Source organism: Apteryx rowi, unplaced genomic scaffold, assembly GCF_003343035.1.
Source record: "Apteryx rowi isolate R43461 unplaced genomic scaffold, aptRow1 scaffold_542, whole genome shotgun sequence".
In the NCBI taxonomy this organism is placed as follows: Eukaryota; Metazoa; Chordata; class Aves; order Apterygiformes; family Apterygidae; genus Apteryx; species Apteryx rowi.
Genome location: NW_020450808.1, coordinates 65,541 through 88,129, shown reverse-complemented (window position 1 = coordinate 88,129; position 22,589 = coordinate 65,541). Strand labels below are relative to the sequence as shown.

The following is a 22,589-nucleotide window of genomic DNA, read 5'->3' as shown; positions in this document are numbered from 1 at the left end:
CTGGTTATTTCTGTTGTCATAGACACACACAAAAAGAAAAATCTAATTATGAGAACTGCTTATCAGCTTTTTTCCCCAAAGAGATTTTTAGTATCTCAGGAATGTAACTCTTTGCTGCAACCTTGGGCTTATTCTATTTTTCAGAGAAAAGAAAGGCAAGAGCAGAGGCCTCTGTCTGATTCTGTCTGTTTTCAACTGGTCCTTGTCCAGACTATATTCAAAACTTAGGGTTGTAACCACTGTTGCAGAAAAATAGCTCTTCATTCTTCCTTCATCCTGCCCTGTTCCTAAAAGGTGGTCTTGTATTTTTCAGGACAATCAAAATTTCTAATAATAGAGGGAAAGTTAGTGCCAAGAGGTATCCTGCATTTTTTTCTGAAGAGCATAAAGAAGGACTCCTCATTCTGATCTCTTGTACTGAATAGAGCTGTCTTTTAAACCCAAATCCTGCATTTTCTTGGAACTAGGATTCATCCCTGCAATCATCTAAGACAGTCTCTGAAACTCTGTACTGACATAAGCCGTGATTTCTGAAAAAATACTTTGTAGGTCACTACTATGCAGCATTAGAAGGACACAGATTTTTCTATGCTGCAATAAATATTTTAATCTTACTAAACTCACCTGATTATTCCAGAACAGTAGGATACCAGTTATCTCAAAGAAGTTTTTCTTTCTAACCTTTAGCCTCTTACATTTCATTCATAAACAATAAACATATCCTGCTAGAGGACCCATGATTGGGTCCCAATTTATTGCTGTCTGCTAAGAGAATAAATTTAATCTGAATAGGTTTTAAGACTCTCCTAACTCTTTGCCGATTTAAGATGTAGATTAAGTAGTCTACTACCATCACGTGCCTCTGCACTATACACTATAAAAACACTTGGTAAAATTAAGGTAAATGACATTTAAAATTTACAGTAAAAAATTCAGATTTAAATGACTGAAGTGAGATGCTCAGATTCACACTGACAAGTTTATAGGAAGATTTTTTTCATTTTCATTTTGCATTGACAATTTTAAATTTTATTACTAGAATTTAGAGACTACTGAAGCTATCAGCAATCTAACTTCAGACAATAAGCTGTTTAGGGAAGGAATCTGATCTTTATATTTGTTTGTAAAGCATAATGTCCTGCTACACCACAATATTATATTTAGACAATTTATTTCATGAAATCATCTATTGTTAGGTTTAATTCTTTTATTTTGTTTTGTCTTTTCAAGATCCTGACAACTTGCTGTTTCATATTTATAAAATAGTTTTGCCTAGACAGACGCGTTAATGTTGAGCTCATATATTATGTTAGCCTTTCATGTATATTCGTTTTGTATTTCCCTGTCTAATTATATTAATCTATCAGAAACGTAAAAGTGTGTATTTTGGTCAGTTATACTGAAATGTAACCTTTAGTTTTTCTTTATGCCAGGAAAAATTTCTTGTATTGACTGCATTCACCTGAGGTCTTAGTTTTGATGCTGTGTAGATTTGATGCTGTGTTTTTGATGCTGTGAAGAGTTCTGTTTCCTAGAGAAAAAAAGTTTTAAAGCTCTGATGGGAGGACAAAGTGGAATAGTTCTGGATGAAAATGAGCATGTTTCTTGTGGATCACAATAATGAAAGGCTCACTTGGATTGACTGATAGCACTGTGGCATTTGGCCGGCATGTGCGAGATAAAGATAGTCATTATATTTGATTTGGAGAAAGGAGGTGAGCCTTGGCTTTCCACATGTCTAGAAAGAGTTTTAGCCACTAGACTAGAAAGCAGTCTGCCTTCCTCTGAATATTTGTTTCTCTAAAATGGACTGGGTCCAAGAGAAAAGACTGAGACCTAAAGCCAGACTGTTTCTGTAACCCTCAGCACCAGCCTATTTGTCAGCCTCAGCCACAAGAGCTCCCTCTCTCTCTCCCACTCGCCCTGTAAGGGTATCTATGCATGCATCTTCCATCTTAGGCAGTAGTAAAGTGTCATTGAAATAGATAGTTTCTATAAAATTGTCTTCCAGAAACGCAGAAGTTTCCAGTGGATAATGTTGCACTGGAAAAAGAACTGTACCTAGTTGTTAACAGATCTTGAGCTATTCTGGCTCAAGGAAAACCTGTTATACAAGACATTGTCTTTGCCAGCTGATCATGAGACAGCCCCAGGGAATTTATTTGTTGTGCAAAATTTTTTTGAGTCATTGGATGACACACCTAAATAAAAGCTTTTATGTTCTGGTTAACTCTAAGTAAATTTTAGGAGAAACACTGTGTTTTTAGTTATGACACAGCTTGTCTTAGAAACAGTGCATATCCTCTAAGATGGATATTTCTTAGGGGAAGAGTTTCTGTCTGTAGGATGCAAAGGATTACATGTCAGAAACATTACAGGCTGTAAGAATATCTCTCATTTTCTAATGATAATCAGTGGTTTGTTTGTGTCATATACAAATAAACACTTTTTTGTGTGTTTAATACCTTGTAATTTAATAGCCTGTGCAGGATAAAAACAAGATCAATAGCAGTTACCTGCTTAAAATGTCTGACTGGTCACTATCTCTGCCCCTACAGTGAAGCAGTTTCTGCCATTTTGCATCACAGAGCAAGTAAGAAGTCACAGGCGGTAAAGACACACTGGCATCTTCAGTTAAAGCATGTTATTGAAGCAATGGAACTAAAACTCCTGGGCCCTAAAATACTTTCTATTCCTGAGGTTTCAAAGGATCTTTGCATTTACCCTCCCCCTCTTCCTCCCCCACCCAAATCCTTCAATACTTAAAGCAATTAGCAATCTTTTTTTACCACGATAAAGTACTTTGGCAAATTAGCTGTTAAGGGATTCTAATTTATTCAAAGTAAAAGGAACTGTCTTGGTGAGATTTACAATATGAATATGCTGATAAATTGTAATAATAGGCAGTTATAATAATAGTAAAAGAGGAGGAATCAGGGCAAATGCAAAGATAACCCAGTTGCATGCTATAATTCAAGGTAATGCCTAAGCTGTCAATAATTTTCTTTGTACCTCTGCCAAGTTCATAATTTATACTGGATGTTCCTTTTTGGTGCCACTTGCTTGACCCAATGTTGCCTAGTCAACTCTTTCTCCTTCTGTAGGCAAGTTTTGTTCAGCTTGGCTTGATCTTGCAGTTTTCTGTTTTATACTTCTAGTGTGAATTTTCTTTTCCCTCCTCTCCTCCTTGTCTTTCTCAAACAAATTTTTAGCCTGGTATTTTTATTCCATAAACAATATCATGAATTTAGTGGCACTGCACACAGCAAGTAATGCCAGTAAAATTGGGCTTTGGTATTTTATGTGACCCATTTAGTATCCTTCTAAGTGAAGTACCAGTTTTCTAGTTTGATTTCCAACTCAGTGTTAAGCAACTGACAAACTGATCGCAGACTCATTTTCCTCTTGCATCATTTATTTAAACATATGTCTCACAAAAACGCACTTCCATATGCTGCAAAACATTGGCATGATTTTTCAAATTCATTTCCACACTTAGGAATTTGCAATCTAGTAACAGCAGCAAACAATACAGTGTAAGATGCCCATTCATTCTCTTGGTTTGTGACTTCTATATATGAGTTGAAACGTCTTTTAATCTTTGTCTTCTAACACATGTTGCTGTTTCATACGTTGAAGCAAATGGCTGCACCACCGATAAGGTCTACAACACTTCACAGACAGAAAGCTTGAGCGAGACTTTCTGCCACTTTATACAGCTGAGTAATTACAATTGAGAAAAAAATGAATAACAGTATTTGATAGCATCTCCAAATCTTTTCTGTGGCCCAGTATGTGCCAGTAGATACATTGGGTCGATTGTCCAGTGGAGAGCACTCTGCAGCACTTTGAGAAGGGAGAAAGGGGATGGCTACAAGGAGGCCTTCGTCCCTCGCTGCCTGCCGGCATCAGCTGCCTTGCACAAGGCGAGTGCGTGAGCTCCATGGCCTCCCCTGCATGCACCCTACACGTGAGGACTGTGGCCACCCAGAGCGCAAACGACAGCCCCCGGGGCAGCCGGTCATCCACCAGCCTCCCACGCAGCTGGGGAGGTGGGACAGGTCTGCGGTGGTTTGCAGCATGCAACCCCATTTGGTTTTGGGTGTCTGGCTTGCTTGATGATACCATATTGTGGCACCTACACCCTCTGCTGTTTGTTCTGAAAATAGCTATCGCTGTGATTATGCTTTTATCTGCTTTCTTCATCAGTTTTGCTTTTTTTGGGTAAAATAGCAGCAGCAAATTAGACCGAAAGCCGGTAGTGCTGCTGGAGTTTTTGTGTGTGCACAGGCGGTATCTAATACGATCAGGATATTTGTTATTGTTGTACTGCTATATGTTATCGTTAGACACCGTAATCTTTTCTCCACATGGTTGTACCTCCTCAAATATCACTGTGTTTGTGCAGCTGGCTGATACACAGGTTGTTCAATCCCCTTCTGGTAGAGGACACTTGTTCTTTCCCCGGTGTGCCCTCCTTTCCTGCTAAATGTGCCCTCAGGGCAGTTTGACAAAACTTTGGGCTTCCAGCAGAGCCTCCTGTTTGAGTAATTGCTTACCAGTTCTTAACCCTTTATTCAGTGGTCCTCAAATAAACCCTGTTATTCAGGGTTTGCTTTGTGAGCATTGCTGGTGCATGTGTTTAAGCAGTCCCTCTTACACTTTTCTCTCTTGCATTTGAGGAAAGCTTTGTCCTCCATGCCTGATTCTCCGTGGTACCCTTGCTCTCAGCTTTGCTATTAGCACACTGTTCACTCCTACAGCTCAGGTCGGTTCTCTAAGTATCAGCTGAGCAACTAATAGGAGAAGAAGAGCGGGGGAAAGGGAAGGGGAGAATGACAGAGGGAGCTTCAGCCTTCCCTGCTCTACCCATAGGTAGTAAAGGCTGGTATGGTCACCTGTTGCAGGCACAACCTCTTATTCAGTGAGTCAAAATCACCCTTCTCTTATCACAGAGCTTTTGTTTTTAAAAAATCAATCATGTATGAATGAAGATACCAAAAGCTAGGGCGCAGAAGAGGGAAAGGAGGTGGGAAGAAAGAGTTTTTACGTCAAAAATTTTCTTTTTCTTCTCTCGCTTGAGCTATGTCACTTGTTTTCACTCTGATTCTTACTTCTGCTAGGCATCAGGAAAAGCAAACAAGCAATTCTAAGCCTGAAGCAAAGAGGATTAAGATTGGATATCATTAGCATATATTTGCCACGTAGTTCTTACCTCCAGAAAATGCATCCTCTTTCTTCCCTTGCAGTAAAGGTAAGGAGAAGGCTCTCCAGGAGCTTGTGCTCTTTGGGGAGAAATTAATACTCATCCCACACAGTCCACTAGGATCTTCCCAAAAGAAATGGCCAGAATAATCTTAATGTAATTTTTATTTATGTCCATAAAACCTATCAGTGGCATCAACAGTTATGTGTATCAGAGCAGGAGCTGAATGAAGTTGGAGTGGTATTTGCTGATCCCTACTCCCTCCCCGGAGCCGTGCATCAGCTGCTGGCAGTACTATGCTATTGCCAAGCCACACTTTAACATGCTGGGCAGCCAAATTATTGCAAAGGATGATTAACTGATAGTGCTCCACAGGAAAAGGAGTTGTAAATAATCATTAGTAAACAATAATTAGAGAGACTTTTAGGATCAGGTGGTGGTGGTTTATTTTTTTTTAATAAGACCTGGACTGCAGATATCTGAGGGTTACTACAATTTTCTCCTTTAGAAAGGCACTAAAAATTCTCCCTCGGGTTGCCCTTCAGCCACTCTCAGTTTGCTTGCATTCCCCCTGGGAGCCCTTTCTGCCGTTTGCTCCAGAAAAGCAGGAACCACGGAAAACTTCCAGCTGGGGGCCTTAATTAGACAAAATGTAGGGAGGAAGGTAAAGTGCTTTGGCCTGCTTTGACAATTTTGCCGTTGCTCCTGAGACACTGCCCTGTACCTTGAGACAGGCTTTCCCGGTAGCACTGCCAAGGAGTGGCAGGGCCGGGGCCGGTGAGGGAACAGGAGTTTTTCCCCTTCCTTCCCCTTGCTATCCTTTGAGGCGGATAAATATAATGTTTTCCGAGAGCTGTGTTCACGCAGGCAACTAAGGTTTCGGGATGCGCAGAGACAGGAGGACTTTGTTTCCCTGGCAACTGCAACCACAGGAAAGCTCTTACCGCATCTCCTCCCTTCATTCCGGCTCGCTATTATTGCAGCCTTTGGTCAATCAGGTAGTAAAAATAATTATGGAATGACCTAAAAAAAGGATTTGATAACCTGCTCCGCTTAACTCATCTTGCCTTCCTCCACACCTCTAGAATAAAAAGTGACCTTTGCAAATGATCCCGTATCAAAGTATCCGGTGTCACAGTTCATGGCTGAACTTCAAGATTTGTCCTGTTCTGAAAATCCAGCTTAAACCTTGAAAGATGCCATGGTCTTTAGGGGAACAGCACCAGAAACTAAGCAGCTTTTGCAGAGCACCAGCAACGTGCGTGTGCTGGAGGAGTGCAGCAGGCCCCTGCTGCAGCACCGCGAGCGGGTGCTGCACAAAGTCATATCAGTGATTCAGTGCGTCTCATTCATACCTCTGAGTCAGGGCTGAATTAATGTCCCAGCACATTGTTAATGTTTTGAAACACTGCACTGATGGAGGAGCAGCTTTTTAGCTTAGAATTTGGTTAAAAAGAAAAAGAAAAAAAAAAGGTAAAGACAATGTTGAAGCCCTTCCTACCTGATACTGTCAAATATCCCATATCTCCCTCCCCCCATGTTCCCTATTCATTCAGAGAATTTCACTAAGATTGCAGAAGGAAGAACTTTACAGTTATAAAATTCCTAGTTTATAGTTTTCCTTCCACCTAAATGTAGCCATATTGTGTAGCTGACCTGTGAATGAGGCAGGGATCCTAGGGAAAAGACAGCATGGTTGTGTAAATGCACCTGTATTGTACTGCCTTAGCTATAGGACAACTGGATGTGGTATTTCTTTACCTTTAAGGGCTAGAATTTACAACTTAAATAATGTTCCTTTAATACAGAGTTTGGTATGGAATTTTGTCCTTTTAAGGGAAAAAGGTCCAGGCAATTTCTGTTGTGTCTGCCAAAGTCCAGTCAGGTGAACTCTGAATCTCCAGCATTACAGTGAAAAAATCTAGGGTCATGTGAGTCACAGATCTGCAAAATCAGTACTGTGGCAAAGCTGTAGCTGAGTGGCTGAGACACTGTGTTCTTAGGCTGTCTTTTTTCCCCAAGAACAGGACCCGCTGTCTCACATGATCCCTCAGAGCAGATAAGGACTTCTGGAAGAGTACTGGTGTGTGGACAGACTGGGTTAGGTTGACTGCAGACCTTTTCCTTCTCTTCCCTCATGAGGTCAGGAGACTTCTGTCCTCCTCCCAGGACTATCAGAAAGGGTATAAAGGCACTGAATGGTTACCTATTGAAGGAGATGAAGAAGGTGGCTGACCATGGTTCTTCCTCTATCCTGGGTTTTTCTTTTGATATCATTGCAGGTGTTTCCAGCCCCTTTGCTGAGCCCAGTCACTGCTAATAACCCAGCTATTTAAAATTTCCTCAAGAATGCAAACACAAAAAAGGAAAAGATTATTTTTAACAGTTTATGTGAATTTCATTTGACCTTCAAAAGAAAAGGCACTTCTCTAGACCAAGGGCTCCTTCCTGCTGAATTGCAAAGGCCTATAATGAATGATAGCTGGAGTTGAGCCTCTCACAGGGAGGACACACAGACAGAAAGCATGAGGCAACTTGTGTGTTGTCTCTGGCTTGCCCTATAATTTGCAGTATTCTGGCCAAATTCCACCTCACTTCCATTTATTTGTAACATACCCTTACTCCACTAAGGGACAGTGGGTGTGCTGTTAGCACATCTTTTTAGTGCTAACTCTGAGATCACTGAAGAGTTTCAGTGCAGAATTTAGCTAGAGAAAGCTAAAGGACAGTAGTCTACTGTCCAGCTTGAAAAAGCTGTCAGTCTACTGTTGTGCTTGAAAAAGCTTTGAGTTTACTGTTAATTAATCTTACTGATTTTTTCAGGCCATCTACGCTTTAGATTTATGCATAGCAATAATAGCCTTTTCTTCCCCATATGGATGTTTCTGATCCACCTATAGCAAGTGGAGAATTGCAAACTGCTGCTGATTTCTCCCTCTCTACAGACTAACCCTTAAAATGCATTTATTGATTAAATAGCTATATTGCAGTTGTGTATGCTTGCACTTAATGTACTTCTCAAAACAAAACAATTGCTCATAAGAAATGGATTATGCTAAAAATATTGCTATCTTATGGCTCTCCAGTATACTTTAATTCCAGAATATGGAGAAGTCCAGGGAAAATGAACTTCTCTGGATGAGATGAAGTAGCAGTAATAATTCCTTTCAGTACTTTTGCAGAGGCCAGTGGATTGCAGAGATAAAAAAAAAAAAAAAAAAAAAAAAGGGACAGGAGTCTCTCCATTTTGTGTTAGGGCCTTGCTTTGTCTTCCAAGAAACTATTATTTTCTTAGGCCTGTGTTTAATCCTTAAAATGTGTTTGGCTTGGGAATGCTTTTGTTGTATATTTTCTGTCTTGCACTTGTTGACAACTTCAATAAAGGTTAAGCTTTTAAACAACTTTGTACAGATGGTAGCGAGCAAATGCTGTGATATACAGGTCTGTTCTGGACAAAGCAGTGACCACAGTCAGACCCACTACCACCTTTGATCTTGAGCCTCTGCCGCTAAGAGAAACGATTCTATACATTTTAAGTTTCCTTCATGACTTTCAGCTCTACAGCAGACATTGCAATTTCCTTTTTCTCACCTTGATTATAGGCTTAGAAAGAAAAAAAAAAATTTCAAATAGAAAGCTCAGCCTGATCGCAGAGGTTCTACAAGAGAAGCATGAAGTAAAGTTTCTACATTAAAAAAGGATGAAGGAAACCCACAGCCCCTTCTCTGGCCTTCTGAACTTCACCAAAATACAGAGAAATGCCTGGCAGTCTGCTCTTGGCTGTAGAGACCTGCTTTTCTGCTGTGTGTTTTGAGATGCAGCCAGTCTGGCTATATCCCACCTCTTCTGGGGGAGTGGGAACTACTCAGGGTCCTGTCTCACCTTTCCAATCTGGCATTTAGAGGGAGTTCTGGTGGGGGTTTCAAGGCCTATATGTAAATGAAGGGATCCTGAACACAGATTGGGATTCCAGTCCCTGCCTGATGGAATATTTTAGGAATTAGCTCTGAGGGGGTTGATTTCTGCACATAATGACCCTCCACCCTCAGCCACAGCTGGGACTGGAGGAGAACAGATCTCTGATGGTGGAGGTTAGTGTGTGGTGCAAAATGGGATTCTTGGCTTCCAGTACAGTGCAAGACAGTTTTAAATAAACTATGGACAGCAACTGGGGTGTGTCTTCAGCTATTCCTGGATCTCTCTCTCCTTTAGTAGCCAGCTTCCGACATTCCTCCAGGTTATAAGTATAAAGGAACAGCGCACAGCTACCCAACAAGAAGTGGCTTGGATATGCAATTACAAAGCTGAGTCACAAAAGAACTGATGGACCAGCTGAGGAGTCTAAACTGAAAATTCCTGTTTTATTCAGCATCTACTAGTCCAAATCATGTGGGATTCATTGCTTGAGGCCTGGGGTGCAGGGGAATGAGCAAAGGCAATTTGGAAAGTGTATACAAATTATGCATTCATTTAGTGTAGAGCTTATTTCTTCCATTTCTTTGAATTTGTCTGCCTCTCAGTGTTTAGACAGAAGTCATGTGAGCTTCTGAGCTGCAGGGATGGAGACAGAAGAGAAATGTGTGTTTTAGTGCAGACTGCTGCTGGAGCCCTGGCAGAGTAAGAGGGAGGCAGAGAGAGTGTGAGAGTGAAAAGGGGAAGTGGTGGGAGCTGGAACAGCAGCAACTGCTGCTACTGCGTCGCAGCTCGTGTCTGGGAATCAGCTCTGTTGCCAGCAAGTTCCTCCATCTCCAGAGGTGCAGGTGCCTCCGGTTCAAAAGTCCTAGAAGATCCCCGACACTTCCAGGAGCTAAGCGGGGGCTTTTTTGCTGTGAAGAACATCTCTTTGGGGACTCTGCTCTTTTTCCAGGACTGAAAGAGGTATTTTGTGTCATTAATGTGTGTCTTCTCTGAAAGCAGGTGCGGGATCTGAAAGAAAACAATGCAGGGAAGGATGTCAAAACAAATGTGGAGAGAGGTGGTGTATTTTCGTATCTCTTCTCCTATTTAGGAGAGCTAAAGCAGTAAGGAGCCCCAGTCATTAGGATACTGTTTAACTAAAAATATGGAGGATGGGAGAGAGAGGGTTAAAGTGTGGGGGTGGATTGAAGCTGTTTCCCATCTGCAAGGTGTCTCTCCTGATTGTTTCTCTGTGTAATCTCTGGAAGTGAAGGAAAACTTTTCTTGTGCATCTGAAGAAGCAGCACTTACCCAATACATATAAAGATATAAAACTTGTATTTATTGAATCTGAATGTGGTTTGCTTAAATCTCTGCCTGGCAAATTACAGTTCCCGCCACAACAGAGCTCTCCTTAACGTATACAAGTTTTTGAGGTCTTAATGTCCAGTGGCTGTGATAGCACTTCTCTTTCATTCCCTCTCTTCTATCTTTCTAGTGTACTTGCCTTCTGCTGTCTGCACTCTCGTCCAGGCCTCTCTCCTGCCCACGGGGGCTGTGGCCCTATGGACGCCCCGGTGCAGATTTTCCGGGAGGAGCCAGGCTCCACCTGCTCCCCAGGGCCCTGTCGCCCTCCCAGCACCAGCAGCAGCTGGCTCCTGGGCTGGGTGGACTATGACAGCAACGCCACAGGGACTTTTGGGGACGCCCAGCACAACCATACCAGCATCTCCCCTGCCATCCCCATCATCATCACTGCTGTCTACTCAGTAGTCTTCGTTGTTGGCTTGGTGGGAAACTCTCTGGTCATGTTTGTCATCATAAGGTAAGGGGAAACGGTTGGTTTTGGAGCAGCAGTTGAAAGAAATGCACATGACAGTCCCAAAATTTGTTGAGGGGAGGGGAAGTAGTTGTGGCTTGAAGAAGCTTTCTGGGAGTGCATACATGAGGAACTGGAAAAAACTAACTGGAATGAGCTCAAATGTTATCACTCAGAGTAGTTTGCCTGGAAGTGCACTTAGAAACAGAAGGGAGAAGCAGGTTAAAAGTGATAAATCCTGCCGCCTGTGGGAAAGGTGTTATGTGCCTTGGAGCCATGTTCATCGGGTGCCCTCTAGGGATGAGAGACTGCTCTTGTCAAGGGAAAGCTGGAGTGGAAGAAGACAACCTCTGCAAGGCAGCTTTTCCCTGCAAGAAGTCCTCTAGAGAGCAGGATGGTTTATGTGTCTACTCTTGTGGACGCTGATATATTGCTGCCTTGTTGTCTAGTTCCTCATTTAGCAAGGTGGGAAAACTGAAAGTGATAAAAATATGTGGAAATGCTCAATGTAAAGCAAGGAATGTTGTTGCTCTGTTTAGTGGGTAGAAACTCCAGTTGCTGCTGTTTGCTTGATAAAAGCAAAGTAGATGCTGAAAGGGGTCTTTGTTTCATGTTGTTTTTCAAGAAACAGGAAGAAAGCAGTGTATCTGCACTAAGTTTTCACATTAAACTACTTAGTGAAATCATATTTGTACTTACACTTACACTTGTGTATGGTTGTATATTTTAGTCTGCTCTCTCTTTTTGTCCTTTCTATTTGCAATTTATAAAAATGTTCTGGATAGTGCAGATAGTGCAGATCAGCAGCTGCGAAGGAGAAATTCAACTTTTTGGACTCTTGCTTCACATTCTATATGAAACTTGCAAAAAACCCTGAGAAAATAACTTTGTGGAGTATTCATTGCTTAAATGAAACCATCCTTTACACAAAAAGGAAACTGGAGGTATTCAAAGGTATCTTGTGAGTAAAGCATGCATGGTAAGGGTCAAACAATTGCAGCACGGTGAAATAACCTGTCGGACCTGATATAGGGGGAAGTTAACTACACTGGAAGCAGGGTAGTAATTGATTACATGCTTTACCAAAGATCAGTTATAACCACTTGAAAATCCTTGAAAAATGGAAATAAAATCCCCTTTAAAAACCAGTCCAATAAATAAAGATGCCTGTGGTCAATGTGGAAGTTTGCTCCGGCTTTGTGAGGCTGTAATTTTTATACTCTTCCATGCTGCTTTACCCATCATACAGAGTAGAGATTTCATTTCTTTTTGTATATATTTTGCAAGAATAGAGACGCCGCAACTGACACACTCTTTTCCCAGCTTCAAAGGCAGAGTTTTTCTAAGCCATCTGTCACTAAAAATGGTAGTGCTAATTAACTGCCCCTGGCCAGTGGAAATAAATTCAGACTTAGCCAGAGCTCTGAAAGTTCTCTCTCATGGATTACACTGTTTTTATGTATTTCTTTCTTCCACTCCTTCTTTTACCATCCTAAGATTATTTTTGTGAGGGTCCAACTAGCTATGACTCCCTCTCCTACCAGTCCCTGCCTTAGGTCTTTGCTATAGTTTCCTCTTTGTCTATCTCCTAATTACGTGATCAAAGAAATAAATAAATAAGTACTACAAAACGACTTTTTCAGTATCTCCCTCTCCTAGGATTTCTCTGTGGCAAATGCTTTAAACATTACTAGAATCATTACATGAATATGCCTGTGGTATGTATACACACACCTGCAGATTCAAATGTTTTTATTTTATAAAAATATTTTTAAAATATTCCAGATGTTCATGCAGGAATTGTCTTTTTCTAATTTTGTCTTAACCACTCATCTTCCTCTGTTTCCCTTACAACTACTTTCTGCATGGCTGCATCTCGAGATGGGTATTCATGAGCCACTGAAAAATGTAGACTGCAATGATGTCCTTCTGTGTGGAAAGCCAAGCTCTGTGGGAATTTTGTGAAAGACAGTGGCAAGAGAGGGGGTGTCACAGCCCCTAACTATTCCACACTGCTTTTCCTTCAGCTGCTACAGATCTCAAGGAGGGTGGGGACAGACTGCAGCTCTTCTTTACCCAGCATTTATGCTGAGGATTTGTGTGAGCCCCCTTGTTGCCATTTCTCTTTTCTCTGAATCCTAGAGCTACCGTTCTCTTCCTAACACTTACTGGACTGGTAGGCAGCACAGGCCTGGCTCCTTCTTCTATTTCTCTTTTAAATAACATCTGATACTGTTGCACACTGAGTCATCTTTTGGGTGACATACATAAACAACATCCCTTATGTCCTGAGACTCTTGATGAAACTGTTGCCAAGTGTCAAGATTCAGGAGCCTCCGAATAGTCTTGAGATTCCTCAGAAATAGGCTCAAATCCAGCCAAAAACTGTGGAGTAGGCAGGCCTCAGCCTATGCCTTCCTTTAATACCCCCCTCAGGGACTGTTTTCTACTTCTGTGCAAGGCTGCTGAAGAAGCTCGTGGAGACCAGTGAGTTGGTGTGGTGCAGAACATCTCAGCAGCCTATGCGCAGAGGGCTGCGTGTCCAAAATCTCCTTCAGGTGTGTGCGGGGTGTGTTTCTGCCTTACCTTTGTGGATGGCTGAGAGAGAAAAAAACACAAAAATAACAGGAGAATTGCAGCTCAATGACATTTACAAGCTCCTGTCAAAAAAGTATCTGAGTTTGATATGTCTATACAACTTTTCAGTCTTGATTAGGAATCAAATCATGTAATTACATGATTTAGTCAGGAGAATGTAGTTCTTTCAAATAACTGCCTTCTTATGTGACTATAACACCCACCTTACTGGAGGTCTGGGCTAGGCAACAGACCTTGGCTCTTTCCTAGGCCTCCTGTTGGAGAGCATATGTTCATGTATCTATGTGACTATGGAGGAAGTGTAATTTTCCTCCCCGCAGTGATGAGGAAAAGGAAAGAACCCTCACATAGAGGTTGTATCCCTCCTGAGATAGCAGGGAGGAATGAAAGAGGATTTTATACTCTAGGAAAGAAGCACCAAATAATAGAGAAGGGGGAAAATGAACTAACGAAGACTTTTACTTAAGATAATACAAAAATAAAGAGAAAATTGCAGGTCAAAGAGTGTGGGGATAGGTGGTCTGCAGTCTAGGGAACTGTTATTCTCAGTAACTGGAGTGGAAGGGAGAGCCAAGAGAAATACAAACATTCCTAAAAGATCATCTCCATAGAAAATAAAATCTCTATCATGTTTTCTATGACAGAGGTCACTGGGGAAAGTGACAAGAATGCTTTCTAGGAGCTGATGGTGAAAGGGATGTCCTTTTGATGTCCTCAACTACGGAGATGGGAAAAGAAGGAAGATGGAGAAGAGAAACTGGTTTCTACTTCAGTGAATGAAGAAATGGAAACAGGAAAAAAAATAGAGGAAAAGTATTGAAAAGAGGTGAAGGAAAAAATAAACCTTATAGGTATGGGAGGCAGTGCTAGAGAGAAAGGAGTAGGTTGAGACATAGAGGTAGAGACATACTCTTTCCTATACTTTAAAGGCAAGGGGAGAGAAAATGCATTAATAGATTGGAGGGAGAGAGAGGGAGAAATATATCTCTTTAAACTGTTGAGAAATTTCTGTAATGAGAAAACATCAGAGCTGAAACAGGGTAGTAGAGACATTTTTCACCACTGTTCAAGTATCTAATTTCCTCATGTTGGTGACCATCCATTCCAGCTCCCCTAAACAGAGGTTTGTGTTGAAGTCAGAGGAGGAACGGTAGTCTAGTACTGTGGTGGCGGCATGGCCTGTTAAAACATGCCTTGGGAGATCTGAATTCTTTTTTTGGTTTTGCTACCAGGTTTCAGCACTTTGTCTTGACCAGAGAAGGTCGATTCATGGTCCTGTGGCTCAGTTTCTTCTTGTTTAAAATGGAGATATGGGTATTCACTGTCTTTAAACACACAAAAACAGTTAGATTTAAAAAGCAAAATGCAATCATTAAAAATCCTAACAGAACAAGACCAGGGCTGTTGTAAGCACTTGGGGTTCTTAAAGCACATTGTGGATGGATATTTTTAGTATGCACAAAGAGCTGTGCATTGTATATACAGTGCAATCTGCACTCTTCTCAGTGTAAAGTTGGGTCTCACAGTATGGATGATTTTCAGTAATTCTCCCTGTGTTTGGATCAGCTGTGTGGGGTGTGTACAAAGGCCCAAGGGGTCCAGTGTCAGACCAACAGCAAACTGGATGGACTGACAGTGTCTCACTCACACCATGCACATGCAATGTAGTGCTCTCTTGCAGTGGCGTCTTTTCCTGGGGAAAATATAAGACAGTAATAGGAAATCATGTTGCCTGCTGCAGTGGTGGGAAATTCAGATACTATGTGAGAAGCACAGTATAGTCCCTATAGAGGAGAATGGGAGGGATGAAATGGGTACATAGAAACCAGGTGGTATTGTCTGAACTCACCTGAGTAAATTTATATAGCTTTTTGTGTCTTGGCATGATCAGCTTCTCTATTTTAACCCCAGCCCTTTTTTTTGAGACTGGTTTTACCTCAGAAATCTTAGAAGATTCGTCTGGAAGTTAAATAGTTGGCTGAAGCTACTATATAGAAATACTCATTCCTGGAAACAGAAAAGTCCTTTTCCTCTCTTCCTCCTCCCTCATGACTTTTATTTCCCTAAAACTTACTTCTGACTTATAGCTGGAGGGTCCTCAGAAAATGGAATCTGGAGAAAAGTCCTCAGAATGGAATCTGACTTACAGTTTTAGCTATGGATTTACTCTTGTAAAAAGCATAAACATACTCCTGTAACAATCCTGTGAGAGCCATTGACAGGTGCCACACAAGCAAGCATGGGACTCTGGATGGTGCAGCCCMTAGAAGAGGGGTTTGCTCTGGGGTGCTCCCCAGGAGTTAACGAACCCCAGGTGCATCAGGCCAGTACCATCACACTGTGGGGTTGTTGTAGCCTGGGGGCACATCCTCTAATGACCCCATGACTGACAAGTCCAGACAAAGGAGAAGTGACACTGCAGACCCACGCCATGGACATCTCGGTGCTGTGGAGCCATTCCTCAAAGAACCACCTGCTAATGGGCGCGTTGTTACCTGCTGAGCAGTGTTTGGGCTGAGCACAAGGTGACCTGCTGATGTGCACACTGGTATTGACTAGAGTCATGCAGCCTTTGTATGGCTGTGGACTAGCATTGTTCTGACTAGGTATAAAAGACAGTAAGCCACGTATGTTTGTTGTGGACTTTGACCCACAGTCAGCTGGCTTGAGGACTTGAAGACCCACCCATCAGCAGGGATGCCCCTGATCAGGGGTGACCCATAAGGGGCAAGAGTGGTAGCTGTAACGTGCACCCATTGCTTGAGAATCCAGGGAAAACTATACCGGAGGGGTGGCCCACAAAGGGTGAGAGTGGTCATTGTATCATGCACCTGTGATCGAACTGTAGAGCTCTGATATGTAAATATATTTTCAGTTCTGTTATATTTCTAGCTTTGCTATACTGTTAGCTTTGTTATAACCTCTTAGCTCTAATAAATTCTCACACTTGACAAATGATGATCTCTTGAGTTCAGTACAACTAACCCCAGAATCTGAAAGAATCCCGGACGCCAGTCTAGTGGTGTGTTACAGACATGTGGCTCTCTTACCCATTCCAGATCCCCCTTCTCCATGTACCCTACCTCCATTGTGCCTGAAGTGATTTATTGAGGAGAGCAACTGCTATCATCAAGATCTTGAATAACCAGTCCTGTTTCTTTTAAATTTATCTTTCAAGCTTGCAATGATCTGAATAATATTCTGCATTCGAAAACAGTTTTAACAAGAAGCTGTGTCACAGATATGTAGATTCATTCCTAACGGAAAAGAAAAAGCTTGTATTTCTCTGCTTAGTCTAATGTTTAAGAAAAATTATAACTAGTAATACATTTCTGTTCTGATATTCATTGAACCCAAGAGCATCTTATGTAACAGGAAAATCTATTAAGAAATGTCATTTAAAATCAGCTCCTTTCCAGATTGCTTTTAAGTCTTCTCCATCATTCTTTCCAAACCAGGATGAACATATTAAAAGAAAAATTATTCAAAAATAAAATTGATTCAATATACTGTTTTAAATTAATATTAGATTTTTGATAACATCAAAAGATTACATGTTAATTTGTTTTAAGTTATTGTTCTAATTTTATTAAACTATTTTTGGAAATAATATTTTTCTGAAAAGAAAAATGTACTTCCAGAAGAGACAACCTAATTGAATTGCCTGTTCTCTATTGCCCATAGTCAGTATGACTTCATTCTTTTATAAAATCACAGGGTGAACAGCTAAAAGTAAATGTGTAGCTGTAGTGAACTTGGGAGTTTATGACTTTTTACCTATTGGTGGCTTGATTAAAAAGTTGACACATTACTGTATCAGCACAGAGATATCAAATGGATTGACAGGTAATTCTTCATTGAATTTCAAAGAGCATCTATTAGCATCTCAGTGAATGGAGATAATTTGGTAAGTTCTACATGTCTTGGTCAAACATGGCACCATTTCTGTAGGACTTTGAAGACAGATCGCTATTGATGGCTTTTATAGATAACACAAAGACCAAGGTAGTGGGAAACATGGAAGAGGACAGATTTGTAAAACAGTATTGGTGGTTTATCAAGCCCAGCTCATTTAAACAAAATTTGAGTGATTTTATACATTTAACACCTTGTAGGTGTCTTGGTAGGCAATGACTAAGTGAGATCTGGGATTCATAAGCAGACAAGAAATTCAACATGAGTTCCCAGTATGATGCTATAATATGAAGGACTGATAGTGAAAAAATACAGAGAGTGTATAAAAGGGTTGAAAAGAATATTTATTAAAGAGAATATCAGGGTGAGGCTATAGCTTATCTGTTTAGTTTCTGAACAATAACTTGATATCCATCCATACACTTCTGCTGGGATTGCAGCCAGGTATTCATTTATTTCAGAGAAAGGTGTAACTGGAATCAATGGTTGGAAGCAAGACAAACTATGGAGGCCCTTTTGAACTGACAGAAAGTGAAAACCTACAAGAACTTTCCAATTTGGCTGCTGGAGAGGCAGAAAGCTTGAAATATTTTCCTGTCCTCAGCTGGAAGAGAGAGTGGTGAGGAATTTCATGTTACTCAGCCAAAGCGTGGAGTGGGAGTGCAGCTGGGAGGCAGGGCGCAGACCAGCTTAGCCCTTCTGTTGAGTAGGATGGAGGGTGAAGAGGTTGGGACCCTTCATTTTGATTTTTTCAACAGAGTATTTTGAATTTGCTGAAAGGGTATTTTGGCAAAAAAATCTTATCTCAGTGACTTTGAACAGCCTATGATGCACCAAGAGTAAGGCACGATGAACTTATTGGCTTGCTACTTCTACCCTCTATTCAAACTGTGATTAATTTCTCTTGAGTGAAATTCATTGAAACAGATGAGTTCCTAAGGAGAGTTTTGCTTTCAGTTACACATTGCTTTCCAAAAAAAAAATATCTGGAAAAAACTCCACTTCTAGGAAGTTTACTTCATGTCTCTGTTTTGACCCTCTCATCTGTAAGAATCAGATATTTCTTCCAAAGTGTGGAGCCTGTGCTCTTCTCCTCAAGGAAGACTTGGTGCTTTGTTTACTGTTATTTTCATTTGTGAAGTTTGAAAGGCATGAGAAAATGGCAGCATGAATGTCATTTTGTCTACTGACAGGCATGAGTGCACAAACTGAATTAGCTTTGGGGGAAGGACTGTGTAAAGATGGAATGAGAACAAGGAAAGAGGAGTCTTTGAGCAATGCTGGCATACTGCAAAATGTAAAAAGGATATAAACAGAGAATTTTTATGGTCCTGTTGGGAAGTTTGCCTGCTAGCCTGCATATCATCTCTGAAAATTTTATTCCTCCTGGAGCCACAGGGTTCAGATCTTATTAGATTCAGCTTCTCATCTCTAGGAAAGTGAAAATTAGTTCTAGGTAGTTTGCTATTTTCAGTGTTGAGAAATTATTTAAAATGAAAACATCCAGGTGGGAAAAATGTTCAATAATATTTGTTGCTTCCAACCAATATCTGTATACATACCTATTGCATTCAGAACCTTTCCCCTTCCAAATAAAAGAAAAAAAAAAGAAGGAAAGTAAGACCCTGAAAGCCTTCTGCTGGAGCTGCTACCTCTGTTTCCTTGAACAATGAGATCTGTTCTCTTTGCCAGGCAATTTCTGTTTCATGGCATAGAAAACTGCTTTTCACACAAGCACACAGGAAGCATTTTGCTCAGCTAAGGGGTCTCATAATGTCCTTCAAAAAAAAAAAAAACTTTCAGGACATAAGAACAATGGCAAAGGTGAATTTTACTAGAGACAGAGAATCAGGACTCATTAGGAGAATGGACCCATGGTGAATGAGGAGGATTAGAATAGGCTGTGTAACATGACGGGAATTCTCCATAACATGACTGGTTGCCTGAAAGGGTCTGTATCAGCATAAAGTTTCTCAACAGAGACAATCAGCTGCTTGACAAGGTCTAGATTCATCTTACTTGCCATTAGAGATCAAAAAATCAGGAACATAGTCTAAGCTAATTGTCTAGGCTCCCCAATAATAATATTAGACATATTGTTCTTGGATAGACAACCTATTTTTTAAAATTCTGCATTCTCATTTTTTCAGTTTAAGATGTGATATATCACACTACCCTTGAGTTTTCTTTGAGCTCCCCTAACAAAATCATGGAAGCACAGTTTGCGCAGCAGTTCCCGCAGAAGGGTGCAAGAAGGCACCGTCTCCAGTCATAGTAGTGTACGCTTCCTCAGATATGGTTATGACATGCCACAGTGCGCATTCCCCAGTAGCTGTTGGAGTTGCTGTGTCATCTGTATCAGAGGCTTCCACCCAGACAGACCTTCTGGCAGCAGATGCAGCTGTGGTCTCAGGCTGCAGGGAGTGCCTGGGACCTCTCTGTGAGGCTGGGGCTGACAGTCAACTTTTCTGCAGAAGATGTGCTGATGTGGACAAGTTGTGTCACCAGGTAAAGGAGTTAACAGGAGGAAGTAAGCATGCTGCATAGCATCTGAGGAGATGAGCGAGAGATAGATAGGATATTCTCAGAGACCCTACAGCTTCAAGAACCTCAACCCCCCACAGCAGTGGAGGTGCAGGCAGGCTCTGTGCCATGTGGAACAGTAAGTCATTACTGTGTAGAAGATGAAGGCTGGAAACTGGTCACTTCTTGTGTGAGGAGAAAGGCTCTTGCTCCTCCTGAAGACTTGCAGTTGATGAACAAGTTTAGTGCCTTCCAAGCTGAGGAGGAGCTGGGCATGGCTCTAAGTGAAGCAACTGAGCTGATGGACCCTGGGCCACGCAAGACAGAGGCACCCATTCTGCCAACCTGACCTCTTCTCTAGAGAGTTTTGCTGCCTGCCGAGGGCTCAGACCTGAGATGTCATGGACAGACTGCCGAGGCTTGTCCACTCATCCGACTATTACCCCCTATTGCTCTTCCACGTGGGCACCAATGATACCAAGGGCAACTTGGAAAGTATTAAACAGGATTTCAGAGCTCTGGGGATGGTCATCAGGAGCCTGGAGGCCCAAGTCATTTTTTACTCGATCTTGTCAGTGAGAGGGAAGGATGGGAGGAGGAGCAGACAGATAGTCCAAGTAAACAGCTGGCTGTGCCACTGGTGTTGGCAACAGGGTTTTGGTTTCTATGACCATGGGACCCTGTTTGAACTGACTGGAGGAGATGGGATCCACCTCACTAAATGGGACACATGCGTCTTTGTCAACAGGCTGGCCAACCTGGTAAGGAGGGCTTTAAACTAGGAAAGATGGGGGAAGGAGAGACTTACAGAGACCATGCAGTCAGCAAAACAGGGCTCAAGTGGGGATACCTCCAGCAAGTGCATGCAGCTAAGGAAGTACCTACAAGACAAGACTATGGGGAATCCTCTTTCACTCCTCCTGGCAAATCTGCATGCTCGAATGGCTCTCTGAAGTGCTTGTACACAGACGCACACAGCATGGGAAATAAACACGAAGAATTAGACATCTCTGTGAGGTTGCAGGGCTATGATCTCATTGCAATTACAGACACATGGTGGGATAGCTCGCATGACTGGAATGCTGCCATGGATGGCTACAGGCTCTTAGGGAAGGACAGGCCAGGAAGGCGAGTCGGGGCAGTTGCTCTTTATGTAACAGAGCAACTGGAGTGTATCAAGCTCTGCCTAGGAGTGGACAAAGAGCGGGTGGAGAGTTTATGGGTAAGGATTAAAGGGCAGGCTAACATGGGTAACACTGTTGTGGGTGTTTGCTACAGGCCACCTGATCAGGAAGAGGAAGTAAATGAGGCCTTCTGCAGAGGTCTGGAAGTAGCCTCGTGATCACAGGCCCTGGTTCTCATGGGGGACTTCAACCACCCTGATATCTGCTGGAGGAACAACACAGCAAGGCACAAGCAATCCCGGAGGTTCCGGGAGAGCACTGATGATAACTTTCTGACACAGGTGATGGATGGGCCAACTAGGAGAGGTGCACTGCTGGACCTTGTACTAACAAACAAGGAAGGGCTGGTTGGAGATGTGCAGGTTGGAGGCAGCCTTGGCTGCAGTGACCATGAGATGGTGGAGTTCAGGTTCCTGTGAGGAGGGAGCAGGGCAATAAGTAGGATCACAACCCTGGACTTCAGAAGAGCTAACTTTGGCCTCTTCAGAGACCTTCTTGGAAAAATCCTATGGGATAGAGCCCTATAAGGAAGAGGAGTCCAAGAGTTAATAATCAAAGATCACTTCCTCCAAGCTCAAGAACGGTGCATCCCAATGAGCAAGAAGTTGAGCAAAGGAGGCAGGCGACCTGCATAGATGAACAAGGAGCTCCTGGCAAATCTGAAACAGAAGCAGGAGGTTTACAGAAGGTGGAAACAGGGGCAGACCGCTTGGGAGGAATATAGGGATGTTGTCCAAATATGCAGGGGTGGGACTAGGAAGGTCAAGGCCCATGCGGAGTTCAATCTGGCAAGGGATGTCAAGGACAACAAGAAGGGCTTCTTCAAATACATCAGTAGCAAAAGGAAGACTAGGGGGAATGTGGGCCTGCTACTGAATGGGGCATGGCCCCTGGTGACGAAGGATACCGAGAAGGCAGAGTTACTGAATGCCTTCTTTGCTTCAGTCTTTACTGCTCAGGCCAGCCCTCAGGAATCCCAGATCCGGGAGACAAGAGAGAAAGTCTGGAGAAAGGAAGACTTTCCCTTGGTGGAGGAGGATTGGGTTAGAGATCATTTAAGAAAACCTGACTCCCACAAGTCCATGGGCCCTGATGGGATGCACCCACAAGTGCTGAGGGACCTGGCAGACGTCACTGCTAGGCCACTCTCCATCATCTTTGAAAGGCCATGGAGAACAGGAGAGGTGCCTGAGGACTGGAAGAAAGAAAATGTCACCCCAGTCTTCAAAAAAGGGCAAGAAGGAGGATCCAGGGAACTACAGGCCAGTCAGCCTCACCGCCATCCCTGGAAAGGTGATGGAGCAGCTCATCCTGGAGGCCATCTCCAAGCATGTGGAGGACAAGAAGGTGATCAGGAGTAGTCAGCATGGCTTCACCAAGGGGAAATCATGCCTAACCAATCTGATAGCCTTCTATGATGGAATGACTGGCTGGGTGGATGAGGGGA

At 42.3% G+C, this 22,589-nt stretch overlaps 1 protein-coding gene across 1 annotated transcript in view; it reads left to right on the top strand.

The window, feature by feature from the left end:
• The first annotated feature begins 9,710 nt into the window (after positions 1–9,710).
• OPRK1 (opioid receptor kappa 1) overlaps positions 9,711–22,589 on the top strand; it is a 27,604-nt gene continuing 14,725 nt past the window's right edge. Inside the window, exons 1-2 of the mRNA XM_026081317.1 lie at positions 9,711–10,084; positions 10,602–10,928. Of these exons, the coding sequence (XP_025937102.1) occupies positions 10,669–10,928 (260 nt within the window). The 5' untranslated portion in view covers positions 9,711–10,084; positions 10,602–10,668. The remainder of the gene's footprint in view (positions 10,085–10,601; positions 10,929–22,589) is intronic.